This window comes from Onychostruthus taczanowskii, unplaced genomic scaffold (assembly GCF_017590055.1).
Source record: "Onychostruthus taczanowskii isolate IOZ18803 unplaced genomic scaffold, ASM1759005v1 scaffold4, whole genome shotgun sequence".
Classification (NCBI taxonomy): domain Eukaryota; kingdom Metazoa; phylum Chordata; class Aves; order Passeriformes; family Passeridae; genus Onychostruthus; species Onychostruthus taczanowskii.
In genome coordinates, this window is record NW_024501459.1 from 110,113 (window position 1) to 124,301 (window position 14,189).

The 14,189-nt window shown below is 37.4% G+C and overlaps 1 protein-coding gene across 4 annotated transcripts in view; it reads right to left on the reverse strand.

The window, feature by feature from the left end:
- Positions 1 to 14,189, reverse strand: part of NOL4 (nucleolar protein 4) — a 188,621-nt gene that overhangs the window by 67,678 nt on the left and 106,754 nt on the right. For all 4 annotated transcript variants that reach the window (XM_041412820.1, XM_041412819.1, XM_041412818.1 and 1 more), the window contains exon 6: positions 9,550 to 9,833. In XM_041412820.1, coding sequence (XP_041268754.1) covers positions 9,550 to 9,833 — 284 coding nt within the window. The remainder of the gene's footprint in view (positions 1 to 9,549; positions 9,834 to 14,189) is intronic.

The following is a 14,189-nucleotide window of genomic DNA, read 5'->3' on the forward strand; positions in this document are numbered from 1 at the left end:
GGAAATCCATCTAGCAAATCCCTTGTTGTTGTAGGGATCTAGGACAACAACCATGATTCCAGTTCCTCACTGTTTTCAGTGGCATATTACAGCTGCACCACTGTTGTTTTCTATAAGGTTGAAATTTATTAATCAGAACCCTGTGGACATTGTGAATTGAACTCTTGCAGATCCTCTTGGAACAAATGTCTCTCATCCAGGTTCCCCTTTACAAAAGACTAGACTCATTAATTAAAGTTAATTCCTCACAGTCCTATAAAGATAACAGTAATACTGTTATCTTTATCTATTATTTTGTTCATAGAAACCAAATTTAAGATAGGTCTTCCATGAGTCTTCAGAAGAAGATGGAGGAGAATGACCAGAAAAACTGAAGCGGCAAAAGACAAGCAACAAAAGGAAAGGTGAAAGAGAGTAAAATAGTTAAATAGTTTTAAAGTTGAATTCTACTTTTCTTTCCCTCTTTCCTCTATTAAAAAATTGACCTATTCACTCCTCTCACATCACCCAACAAATCCAGCTGCTTGAATAAGTATCCAAAAAAAAGCATTCAGGGTTCTAATGTAATTAATTATTCCCAGCAACTGCTATGGAGAGCACACAAAAGCACAGCTTGAAAGTGCATCAAGCATTCAGCAAGATATTTGACTACTGGCATTCATTCAACAAGAAAAAAAGATTAGCAAATGAGATATCTGTAAGACAACTAATAAAAATTATATTTATTTTAAAATCTCATCAATATATTGTTATAAATGTCGTTAAAGATGAAAAGCCTTTGTCTTCTTTCCTCTCTTTCCTCAGGACGTGTCTTGGCCTGTAGAAAAGAATTCAATACTGGAAACAAAAAATCAGGAGTAACATTCATGATTATCAACTTCTTGAATAACAATATAGTTTTCAATGAGTTGAATGTGTAGAAAGTAGCCAAATAGGAAGTCATTCATCACAGATTAGTTTTGAGGATCAGCTCTTCAACCTCAGCATCTGAAAAATTAAAAAATGACAGTTCATTATGTGTAAATAATATTATGACTAAACACAATCACAATAGGTAGCAATTATTGCTGCCCCATTATATCTTGCTCAATTTACCATCAACTAAGGTTTTTAAATGTGTTTAATCTTCCAAGAGCAAGGTTTGCTCTCAGTCTTTTTCTACGTGGCAGAAACATTGCATATGTGATAACAGAAGAAAAAGGAGCAGAAAAACATTTAATGTGGTAAAACTTCAATATAAATTCAATTTCCTTCCTAATGGGGAAAAAATCCCAACAAACTACAACAAAAAAAAAAACCCCACAAAAATAAGAGCTAGGGATTAACGAGGTCCAGCCTTGAAGGTGTCTATCAGGAACAAATCTAGGCTGAAGCGAACAAGAATTTGCCTGAAAGGTACAGATATGTGCTCCCAGACTGATAAGTTATAAAACATTCTTGGCTGTAAACAGGGAAGGAAGTAATTTCAGACCTTACCTCTTTGATTGTAGAGGCACTTCATAGCTTTCTTTCTTGCCTGAACAGATGTCCAGCCTCTAAAAACAAGTTGGAGAAAGTCCTGCATCTCCTTCACGTACAAGTGCTTCTTGTTTGATACGAGTGACGAAAGACTCCAAAGGTAAAAGTGTATGAGGATAGACAGCTGGATCTGTGAGTAACACACATTCAATCTGGAATCAAGAGCACCACTTTCTGGTACTTGACCCATGTGCTCTTCCTCCTTTAGAAAAAAACCTCTGAGAAAATTTCTAAGAGGTCGCATCAAAACTTATTCTCTTCCATGCCAGCTTTACATTAGCTGGGATTTCATACACATATGGAGCCAGATCGTGTTCTCCATTACAGGTATGTAAATGTGGAGTAGCATCATCAGCTTCCATTTAACTGACCTGGAGTTACATCATTGTAATGAATGTCCTGCAGGAAATCAATTTCACTTTCAAGAGCTTTGAGTGAACATGAAAACCTGTTACTAAATGTACTTCCAATGGGAAGAATTAGACACAGAACTGATAGTATCATAGACAAAGGACTTTGATGAATGTGACTGTTAGAGAACGATACAGGATTCGTATTTTCTGACAAACACAACACTGATTTTTTTTTTTTTTTCATGCAGCTGCAGTGGCATGAAAAACATGCTCTTCAAAACAATGATGTATTTAGCCATTTATTATGGGTAACCCCCAAAATCAGAAGATTCAAGTCTGGAAAAACCAGTGCTCTACAAAACCACAGTTGTTACACTTGAACAGTGATTAAACAGTGTTCATTAAACCACTAAACTAACATCAAAAATTTTTTGGTACTAAAGAGCTTCTCAGTGGTCTCTAACAACTTCCCTACAAAAGAACAGCAATAAAATAACTTCTATTTTTTTTTTCTTCATAGAACAAACATGGTTTATCCAAACAACAAATAAATTGACTTTTAGAGTCAGAAAACTGATTTTCTCAGTTTGCTTGTTTTCTAAAAGTAGGGAAGAGTAAAACCAAGATGTCAGATAAAATGGTAGAGTAAAACATAAAGGACTCAGACTTTTTGAGAGCAACTTCTAAAACCCCTATGCATGAAGCAGAAATTAATTGGGAAAGAGGAAAAAAAAGGCTCATTTGTAGGTGGGTGGGCAGAAAAAAATTAGGAAGTCACAAAACTGCTTGCCTACACTTTTTGTTCACCTTTCATTGACGTTCTCCATACATAGGAGAAGAGAACAGGCTTATCTTCTGTTGTAGTGTATCTATCTCCCAAGGAGAAAAAGCACTGACATGCCAGTTAGCTTTGCACAAACTTCAGCATAGCAGAGAAGGAAGACACATACTTCAACAGAGCACTTGAACCTGCCTTCACACACCAAAGATGTGAGATGCAAGACTAAAGATGTAGCCTTGTGTCATCTACACATGATGGTGGTAGGGATGGATTCTGCTTTCAGTTCACTTCTTTTGTCATCTTTACTTTTAAATCTCACTACAAACTATTTCCATATATTTATGGAAATGATGGAACCCATTGGGTAAATTGGATGGCAAAGCTTTTTATGGCAAAGCTGGAAGATGTCACCATCCTCTCTCTCAGTGCTATGATTGGAGTGGTGAAAGCAGACTGGACCCTAGTGGAGCTGCAGACTCAATCTGTGCTGGTATATCGTTGCTCCAAAGTTTTTGTAATGCTGTCTTTGCCTTCTGCCCACTCCTGTGGTTTGCTCAAAATCTAGTATGCCACTACTTGTAGTAACATGTTCTAAACCTTTCACCAGACTTTGCTTCACACTTCATAAGTTATTTATGACAGTAGTAAACAGTATTTCATGCTAAGTCTCTTCCTAGTCCTCACAATTAAGCCATAAAATAAAGCTGTCAAACCCCTGGACTGCAGACTCATCTTAAGATAATTCCATAAACAAAACAGCAGTCAGTAAAATATGGCATTGCTTGAACACTTTCTATCTGACCACGGAAATGGAATAAAATATACCTATTAGAACAAACAAAACCAAAAAAGTCTAATTTCTTCTTGTGCCATACCTAGGTAGTGAGATCCATCTTCAAGCAAGGGAGACAATGAAAAGTTCTGAGAGATGAGTTGGAAAAGATTCTTCCTGACAGGCTAAACTCTCAATCCAGATTAATTATCTTAACTTTGTCATTTAGCAAAATAAATTAAATGGACAAAAGGGAATTGTCTTTGTACTAAAAAAGCCAACATGCAGAGTTTAGTGGTATTCTCAAAATAGGAGGAGACACTTCTATCTTGCCCTTTCCACCTTCCCTCCTGCTTAGAGCTGAGGTAACCATCTCATATAAGGACACAGCACAATGCTCCCATTCAGCTGAAACCTGTCTATTCCACTTGAATATAAATAATCAATGATGATGAAAGAAAAATAATCGAATTATTAAGTAAAAAAAGAAAGGAAAATAAAACCCCAAAACAACATATCCAACACTACACAACACTGTTATTAATAACATGCAAATTCCCAAAGTCTTCATTTTAACTCCTGCTTCAAGTAGCTGCACACCTGTTTAACATTTTATTAACAATTTTTAAAATAAATTATTTCTTAAGTTTCTTGATAGGCCTCTATCAGTCTCAATTAAAAGCGCACTGCAATTCCTAAGGATTTCACTTGCTTTAAAAAAAGCCATATGCTCTCTTATTTTCTGACCATGGCCATTTCTCCAAGGAAACCTGCAGACAGCAGCACAAGGAACTAGAAAGGCAGCCACTCCACTTGCCTCAGAAACACAATGTCAGATGTGATGAAGTTCACTGGATTTAAGGAATGACCTTCCACCTTTTGCTACAATGCAATCACATCTTTTAGAAGGAAAGAGAGTGAGGAAGAAATACATCCAGACTCTACCCTGCTCTTTGTAGATGGTGTCTATCCGTGTCTAAATTCATGTGCACTTTTGGAAACCAGATGGATTCACCAGCAGATGACAACAGGCTCATCAGTATAATTGCATACACAGGTCAGGCTACTTGGAGAGTTATGCCTGGTTTCCCTAAGTAATGATGAGCTCCATCAAAACAGATGTTACAAGATTCTACAGCTGGACTAACCACTGAAGATGACAAAATTTTAACTGGAGTTTCATGCAGGAGCTTCAAACTTCACCCAGGACCTCATACATGCTCTGGCTTTCAGATGCCATACAAGGTTACAGCCTTTAAATATTTCTTGGGGCAGGGCCTGTGTTAAAAGCAGACGCGCCAGGCTAACCTGCCATAGTGTGGATGCATCCATTACAACAGTAATGTGTAAGTGTAAGTGTTTGAAGTTGCAATTGCTGGAAGCAAAGAGCCCCTGGCAATGCCCCATGACAATAACACTGTTCTTTACATTAAGCTGTAGAAAAAAGGTTGAGAAACACTTCAAAAGCCCAGCATTAAAGGAGAGACAGAAAGATTTTTGTTTTAGAGACTACATGAAAACTCTGCCTCATGGTGAACAACTGTAGCTATAATGACATGCACATTAGAATGCAGTATTATAACTAAAGGTCATGGTATGCAGCAATCATTATTTACTGTTCTCTCCTTTAAAACAATATTTTACTTTCCAGACTTAAATGAAACATTTCTTATCTTGTGCAATTCTTCAATAAGCCAATTACACACTTAAGCTAAACATAATGCATATTAATTTAGCCTACCATACATTCATAGGGACTCGAGGTGTCTAACTTTCTACCAGAAATTTCGTCTGGTAGAAAGAAAAAAAATCAACTGTTTGCATTAATAGGTATCTGGAAAAAATGGGCACATGTGTTGTCTGTGTTGCCTCATTTTAATGTCTCTCCTAGGCATTTATGATCAGTAGCATGTATTTCTACCTGGAAAATCCCACAGAAAAAGTTTTTGCATATTAGAAGTGCCCCTTGCAATACAGACATAACAAACCATTTATTAATCCAGGTAAAAAAAAATGGCACAATGTAAGTGTGACTGGTGAGCTCAAAAGCCTGTTTTCCCATACTATATTAAAATAACATTGTTATCCAAATGCAAAGGAGACAAAATCATTTAAAAGGAGTACGCTTACTGGATTCAATGAAATAAATAATGAATAAGAGATAAAGGTATAAAATAACTTTTCAAAATAAAATATACGGTACAGGAAGTAGCAACAACAAAAGAATCAGCAAAAAAAAAAACCTCAGTGCTACAGAGAATTCACCACAGTCATACAAAACCCCAACAGGCTCACACATAAGTAATGATCTAAAAGAATTTATACGTGCATGTAACTATTAGAATTCATACAATCACATTTGCAGAGCATTTGCTGATGAATACTTTCTAAGTGTTTTCTAGTATAAAGACTCAGACCAGTTAAGTTAAACTTATGTATGTATTCTTGCAGCTATGCAAAATTTCACAAACTTCAGTTTAGCCCTAAATGGCTGTAGAAAATTCTGCTGCTGTGAACAACTAGGTCTTACTGGAGGGTCTGTTTCCTGATATAAGCTCAATAAAAGTACATATTATAAAGTGTATATATATACACACATACACGTGTACGTATATGCGCTAAACACTATGAAAACCCATTTTGTCCTTGCACAACAAATTTTCAGTGAATAGTAAAACATTTTGGATCAGATTTTAAGGTTATTACAATTTGGTAACTCCCTCCACTGCACTCAGGTCGTGATCTTTTTGAAAAAAGAGATTACCACACATACTCACTGCCTAAACTGAGGATTCAAAGTGACACTGTCCACTGAAATGTCATACCTGTTTAAAGAATGCTACAAACACCAGTTTTAAAAGTCATACTCTGAAGTAACTTAACCAAGTATTCTTTAAATAATATACTGTAGTTTTTCACAGGGTTATCTAATCTCCAGTTATTTATCAGAGGTTTTTCGGGTTTTTTTTTCAGGCAAGAAAATTTAGTTTATTATTAAAAAACACAAACCCTACATTTCTTACAAATCACTAATTATGTCCTCTGTATCCATAGGCCTGATAATAGGAAAATGTTAAGTATCCCTGTTTTGACATCCAAGATTTTTTGCAGAATAATACCACTATTTTAGCAAACTTTCCCTATAGCATAAGTATGTAATTGCTTCAAATAGGTATGGACAAGATGAATATTCTGAAAATTTAACTTCCATAAATAAATAACCATTTTCAAGAAAGATTTCCCCTTTAGCTCCCACATTTTCAAAGAAAATATGATAGAAAAACTACCATTTCTATCTCAACAGCTTCTTCTGATCCAAGAAGAATTCTGCAGCAGATACAAAATTATCTATCAGAACATATAGGCAAGAGATCCTCCTAGCTCCATTCCTTTGCCTCTGAGTTTCACAGTCTTGACTATCCCAAAAGAATAACATCTTCTGCAGGTTAAATGGGACATTGGGGAAGTTGAAGGAAGCATAATGTATTTCTTCCTCCAGTACTAGCCCAGTAATTCAAATATATGTAGAAACTGTATTTCAGTATCTCATCTTATAAATCTCTAACAAATTTTGTTTATCCCAGGATTGTGTTCTTCCTGAAATCTTTATATTTAATAATCTTTACTGCATATCTAATTAATCATATACTGAAATGAACTCTAAACATCAACATGAATTTCACTAGGACAAAAAGAGGAGATAAATCTGCATATTGTTGGCAATATAGAGTGGGCAGGATGACAGCGAGTGTGAAAGAATGTATTGATGTGGGGGATGATTCTGGCCTGTTAAAATTTGTAAAGAATGAGAGGGCTTTGATTGTCATCTAAATTCATTACAGATTTTTAACACTTTTTGATACATTTTTCTTGCATCTGAGTAGGAACTGATTCAAATTGGAAAGTGAACATTAGGCTATATTCTTGTCTTAGCTATAAATGTGTCACATTAAGACTCCTCCCCACCTTTGCCAAGCTTATTTGTGTATTTGCAAGAGTGATGACACAAGCAACAATCTACCTCAGGCAAAAGAGCCTGTGTGTCTGTCAATATTTGGGTGATGAGCCTATAAAAGGTTCATTAGAACAATCTGCCCTGAAGCAAAAGATATCGTTCATATCAGCCAATTTGAGACCCACTGTGCAACTCAAAACACTGAGTAAATCCAGCACTGAGGTTCATACACAGGCAGAGACTACAGCAAGTAAGAACATTTACTATAAAATGCAAGTTTGTGAGAAAAAAAGTATTCCATACAGAAAAACAGTTTTTCATAAGGATTTCATGGAGAAGTGTTGGGATACACGATTTGCTTAATGGCCATAGAAAGACTAACAATCTCCCATTTAGTCTCCCTTTGTTCTACCCACTAAAACTTAGACATTTAAGTTACAAAATCATTACAAGTTTTTACTTTTACTCCACAGGCAATGAAGATAGGAGACAAAACCTTAGTATGATTAAATGTTGTTCTCTAGATATCACTCAGGTATTATCCCTTTCTAAGTATGCTTAAGGATTTTAACACTCCTGTTTCGAAGCCCTGTAAAAAAATGTCCCCATTCAAGGTATATCTATGTTGTCAGGCTACTGAAAGCCAGTGAGTAGCCTTAATAGTCTTTGGATCGAGGACTCACATCCTATTATTGCTGCTGTAAAAGTGGTAAACCAGTTGGTCATCAGATAATAATTTAAAAAAAAAAAAAAAGTAACTTGTGACCAGTAAGATCAATGGGTACATTCTATGACATGTGCCATTTCTTCACCCTCCCTACTGTAGGGCCTCATGAAAAACACCATCCTAGAAAGCTAGCTAATTTAATCTGTAAAATCTGTCTTTATCTACAAAATAACACCCTTGCTTCTTCTTACCCACATAATAGAAACAGCGAAAAGCCCTCAGGGGATTACAGCTTCTTAAAGCAAACCTGTCAGTTTTAATTCAGGCTAGGTGCCCGCATAACACAATCGTGAAGAAACCAAATCAGGTCCTTTCAGATGTTGATAATTCACTGGTAGGAATTCTCTTGGCCATACACACTTAACATTCATATGGATTAATTCTTGTCCAGGTTTTGGTGAGAAAGAGTTCATTTTATTCCTAGTAGATGGTATAGTGCTGTGTGTTGGATTAAGTATGAGAATAATATTGATATCATACTGATGTTTTAATTGATTCTAAGCAGCGCTTACCCCAAGTAAATGGTTTTTCAATTTCCCAGGCTCTTCTGGTGAGCAGGTGCACAAATGGCTGGAAGGGAGCAAGCCAAGGACAGCTGACCCGAACTGGCCAAAGGGATATTCTGCACCACAGAGAGAATTGCCCAGTATATAAACTAGGGGGAGCTGGTCAGAAACTGTCAATCACTGCTCAGACACTGACTGGGCATTGGTCAGTGGGTGGTGAGCAACTGTATTGTGCATCACTGGTGTTTCTTGGATTTTATTCCTCTTCTGCTTTTTGTTCTATTCTTTTTCATTACAATTATCAGTAGTAGTAGTAGTAATGTTAATATAATTTATTTCAATTATTAAATTATTCTTATCTCAACACATAGGTTTTACCTTTCTTCCATTCTCCTCCTGACTCCACCAAGGCAGAGAGGGGAGAGGGGAGTTAGAGAGTGGCTGTGAGGTACTTAGTTGCCAGCTGGGTTTAAACCATGAAAATTCTACAGATACATAATGGAAGTGATGAGATGGCCATCTATAAATGTACATACGTATATCTCTCCATATTTATACATATATATATTTATATATGTATCACATTACTTACATATTTTTTTTTCCTAATTGGTGATGTAGACAGTTCTTAATAAATGCATTCACAAAATTCATGTCTGCTAGAGAACTACACCATTTTTGCCTGTGTGTCAGCACAATATATTTGCCTATGCATATATATTCACCCATGTACATCCACACACACTTAACGCACGTATGCATCATATATATGTAACAGAGCATACAAATCTACGTATGGCATTTAAGTAATGACCTGACAAACATTAGACACATCACATTAAGTGCTTAGCTGGGAATAACCTTTAGTTTGGCATCACAAATCTTTTTCTTTTCTGAACTACATGCTTCACATCTGGACCATGTGGAAGCATCTTACCTTGCTTCCATTTTCTCTTGCCTCCCGTTCCATCTTGAGATCAGAAATTAGGAGAGTCTTGTATTTGTTCTTTCCATTACTGCTGTGTTCATCCAGTCTGTATTCTGAAGTCAGCTGAGCAGAGAGGGGACTGTCACTCAGGTTCAGAGGCTGCTCATCCTGCTCCAGATTTGTTTTGCCATTACTGTTGGTTTCTGCCATCTCCCTGCAGTGTGTTCCCCCTGAAGCATTGGAACTGTGTCCCACGGTCTCATTGCCATTAAAACTCTCTGCAGCTGAATCATCTATTAAAAAAGATACATTTTCAGTCACATGCCACATAATCATCTCTGTCCAGTTCAAAAATAATTTATATATTCACAATGTTTTTTTCAAAACAGAATGAAAGCTGTTTATATTACTAGCACCAGTAAATTTCTGTAAAAAGAGCAAACACACTCCTCCATGTTTCGAAGTAAAAACTTTAAGTAAATGCATAAAACATTATTAAGTAAAGGGAAATTGTCTGGGCTGACACTTTAGTACCACTGTGTACATAAAGGATAATCACAAAGGATTTTTAGGGACAAAGTGATAAAGTCTGCCTTGATCAATCTGGCTGTCCATATGGCTATGGATCTATTTAGATTCTTATACCACACTCATTAGTGCACTATCACATATTTCTGAAATCAACAGAGGTGCACGTGGTACTGAGAGAGAATCTGAATCTCAGGTTTTAAGCGTGCAGAACAGCATGTGTCATATCCATAAATATCTTTTTGCAGAGATACAGTGTAAATACATCTGATGTGTTCACTGCTGGCAGCAGAGATTACACTAGAAGAGCTAGATTCCAGAAATGATCCTGTCTTTATTTTGTTCAGGTGCCCATTCATTTCTTTCATTCATTTTGTGTTATAATATACCTACAAATATTGATAAATAGTGTACAAAATTATACACCTGAAAGCTCCATCCAAAACCTCTGGATGTGTCATTGCTACCCTTAAGATTTTTCAGCTGGATTGTATGATTTTAATATGTGTGTTCATGTACTTATGGATTTGTGTATCCTGTCCTTGTCAGTACTGAAATTTGCCAGCTGTCCTACCATTCAGTCCTTCTTTACTTCTAAACAATCGTTTAGCCAAGAAGCTGCCTAGTAAAACATTTTATTTTTCAAAGGATTAAACAGCAGTAGAATTTGGCACTCACTTTGCCCTCTTCTTGTTCTCTAAAGCACCTCTGTGTTGGCAATTTAGACAGTTTTGCTAATGGTGCAAACACCAGTCCAGGGCTCTACAAGCATTCACTTATTGCCAACTATGAAGCTGGAAACAAAACTGGGGGGTCAGTAGTCAGGAATGCATTCAGATTGAAACTGGAGATACGGAATGAGATGGACTTTAATATATCAGCACCTTAATATATCATCTTTTTTGGGCCCTTCTAAACAACTTCCATGAAAAAGAAGCAAACACGTTTATATACATGAGGAATTAAAAAAAAACCATCAGAACACATCCTTTAACAGATGTGCTCAGAAATACTCATGCTTTAACTACATGATTAATCAAATTATTGACTCACCATCATTATTACAGCAAAAAACAACTATTCACTGCTCTCAGATAAGATTTTTAAAAGAGAAGAAAATAGTGGATAAATGGGTAGCGATCTAACTCAATTGAATACTTAGAAAGCCAGATACAAGATATCATACATCATTCTCTTACTTGCTGCACTCAAAAAACATTTTTATGCCATAAATATATACAGGACTGGGCATGCAGTACAAACATATGTTTTAAAAATTGCTTTGTTTTGTAAACCTGTAAAAAAAATCGAATTTTCTAGCAATACAAATTAAGAGTCATAATTTTAAAAATTGTGTTTGAGGACCGTTTTTTGTTTTTCTAAAACAGCTGTATAACTAATGGCTACAGTAAAAAACAAACAACTATGCTTTGGTATGTATCACTTTTACATTATCTATTGGGAATACCAATGTATATACAATAAAAGACATAACATTCCTAGATTAAGACTTTTAAATGCGTACACCAAACAAACTTGTAACAGAGCAAAGCTGCTTGGGGATTTCAGCAATCTAAGTGACTAAAAAGAGCAGGATTTATCCTTAATAAACCTTATATCATGCCCTGAGACTTTTGTCTTCAAGGCCATAACACATAAAAAAGGCTAAAGTTCTAACATACTCACAAAAATAAAAAAGCAGTTTTACTATTCCAAAATAGAAAACGGAATTCTAATATAGGGTCTTTATTTTTTTTAAAGAAAATAGACACATTTCCAACTTATTTTAAAAGCTCTGAGATAACAGAAAGAAACACAGATATTTTTTAACAGAGAAACACTTTGATTACTGTCGTGTTTAGGATTGTTAACAGATAATTGGCTTCTTGATTAACAGTTTAAAAAGCGACAGTTTGTTTCAAATTAATTAAATCAGTTACTGAATGGGTCACTGAGTGAGGAATGCTCTTCCCTTTGAAGTGCTCAGAAAATTCCCTGCTGTCGGCAGCAAAGACAGAAACAAGTGAGCAACCAGAGGATACAGAGAACCACCTAAAAGGTGGGGGCACTGCCTAGCCAGCAGCACACAAGTCTGATCCCTCGGGACCTTCTGAGTGCTGGCACTCGTGTCCCGGCTCATGCAGTGCAGAGGAACCATCACCAGGACACAGACGGCTGAATGGGAGTGATGAGAGCTGTGCTAAGAGCTAGATCCAGGAACAGCCAATTCTCAAGCACAGCTGTTAGTTTTGCCTAGCAATAATGCCTTAATTTCTTTTTTTGTTGCCCTGTACGACATATGGTTGACAACTAAACCTTACAAATGTGTGAGAATGTTACAATGCAGAAGAAAAATAGTCTTATCATGTTTGTTCTAAAACATGACCACTCAAAAGAACTCCTGTGTTGAGTAAATGTGATCAAGAATTGTAACACTCTGAAACAGTAGAAAAGTTTTACAAGATTTCTGCTGTTCTTTGCAAAACCTTAGTTACTTGATGGCAAAGCTCATTTTCTACTATAAAGTCAAATATCTGTTCTTACAGTAATTTAACCTTGTTTGTAAGAGATGGGAATTTGTTTGTCAAGATAATGGTCAGGAGAATGGCCACAATGGGTATGGTATAAATTGCACTTTTGTCAAGTAAACAGAAATATGTATTTCCATAAAGAAGATGAAGAAAAAATAGAAAGTGGTTTAGCAATAGTTTCTTACAGATGTTACCAAGGTAACCAGATTACAAGGTTTAGTACATTCCTCCTCCCTGGGCAGCTGTCTATTTTTCCTAAGAATAAGGCTACTTTAAAGCAAGAGTTTCTCAGAAGGTATCATAAACACAAAACACACCAGGAATGACTGAATATGGGGAAAAAGGCAAGAGGGTCTTGCCCAGGAGAGGAAAGTGATGTTCATCCTTGGATACAGGCAACCACAGCCCAAACACCTCCTGACCACTCCTGGGTCTGCAGGGACTGCAAGCACTCATGGCCACCACATGGATGCCAAGGGGCAAAAACAGATCCATGGGGACCTGTCCCTTCAGACCACGTTCCCAGTGACCAGTGGTGACTGCCTCTGCCAAGGGCAGGAGGTGAGACCTCTTCTCCTGACAGTGCCTGGTGAAGCTGCTGAGTGGGGCTGCACCTAAAGCAGAGATAGCATCGGGACCAGCAGTTTGTTCACCGTTTTCTCACTTTCATCTGTCACAACACCTCATTAACAATACAATGCTAATGCCAAAAGCCTTTTCTCTTACCAAGTATTTTTTCCCCTCCATCCAGCAGAGGCATGGTGGCTTGGGAAGAGCTTGGGGAAGAAAGGGCTTTGTCCAGCTGTGGCCACTGGTCCCTGCTCCTTGTTGGGAACTCTGTAGAGATGAGGTCCACCCCAGAGGCACGGTCTACCCCAGCCTGGCGCATGTGGGGCAGCAGCCATGAACCCACTGAAGAGCTGCCCTCCCATACATAGGAGGCTCAGCAAACCACAGCATTCCTCTCTGGGCTCACTCCAGCCTCCCTTCCCACAGCTGGCTGTTGAGTGCAGCATTAAACTCCACTGAGGCAAGGGCACCACATTTTCAAAACCTGTCTCTTGTCTGAACCATCTCTGCAGGGTGAATTTTATGGAAAGACCTCAAGAGAATCTTGCCACAGGCACTGTGAGATGAGGGGGGGTGGGGGAGGAGGTGAAGTGGCCCCATGCCCTGCACTGGGTATTGGGGCAATCATAAAAGAGGCTGTGGGATGAGGTCACATCTTCATCACCACCCAGGAGCTGCTTTTATCCACAAGTATCAGCAATGATAGAAAATCAGCCATCAAATGCTGCTTGCTCAGGGCAGGACATGCCTTTGGGACTGAGCAGCTGTCAAACTCTTATCCCAGAATGCTGGAAGACTGGAAGTAAATCTACAACTGATTTTGGTACTTAAGCCTGAAAAGGGAGTCTCTCTGCAAAATACGTATTCACATCTGAAAACACCTATGCAGAGATCCTCTTCCAGGGATTAAAGAGCATCACCCCTCTAACAAGCAAAACACTCTAAGAGCAGAGGGAAAGTATCTTTGAATCAGGCAGCAGCCACATTTTTGCTGAAGCATAAGACACTCTAGGCTTAGGC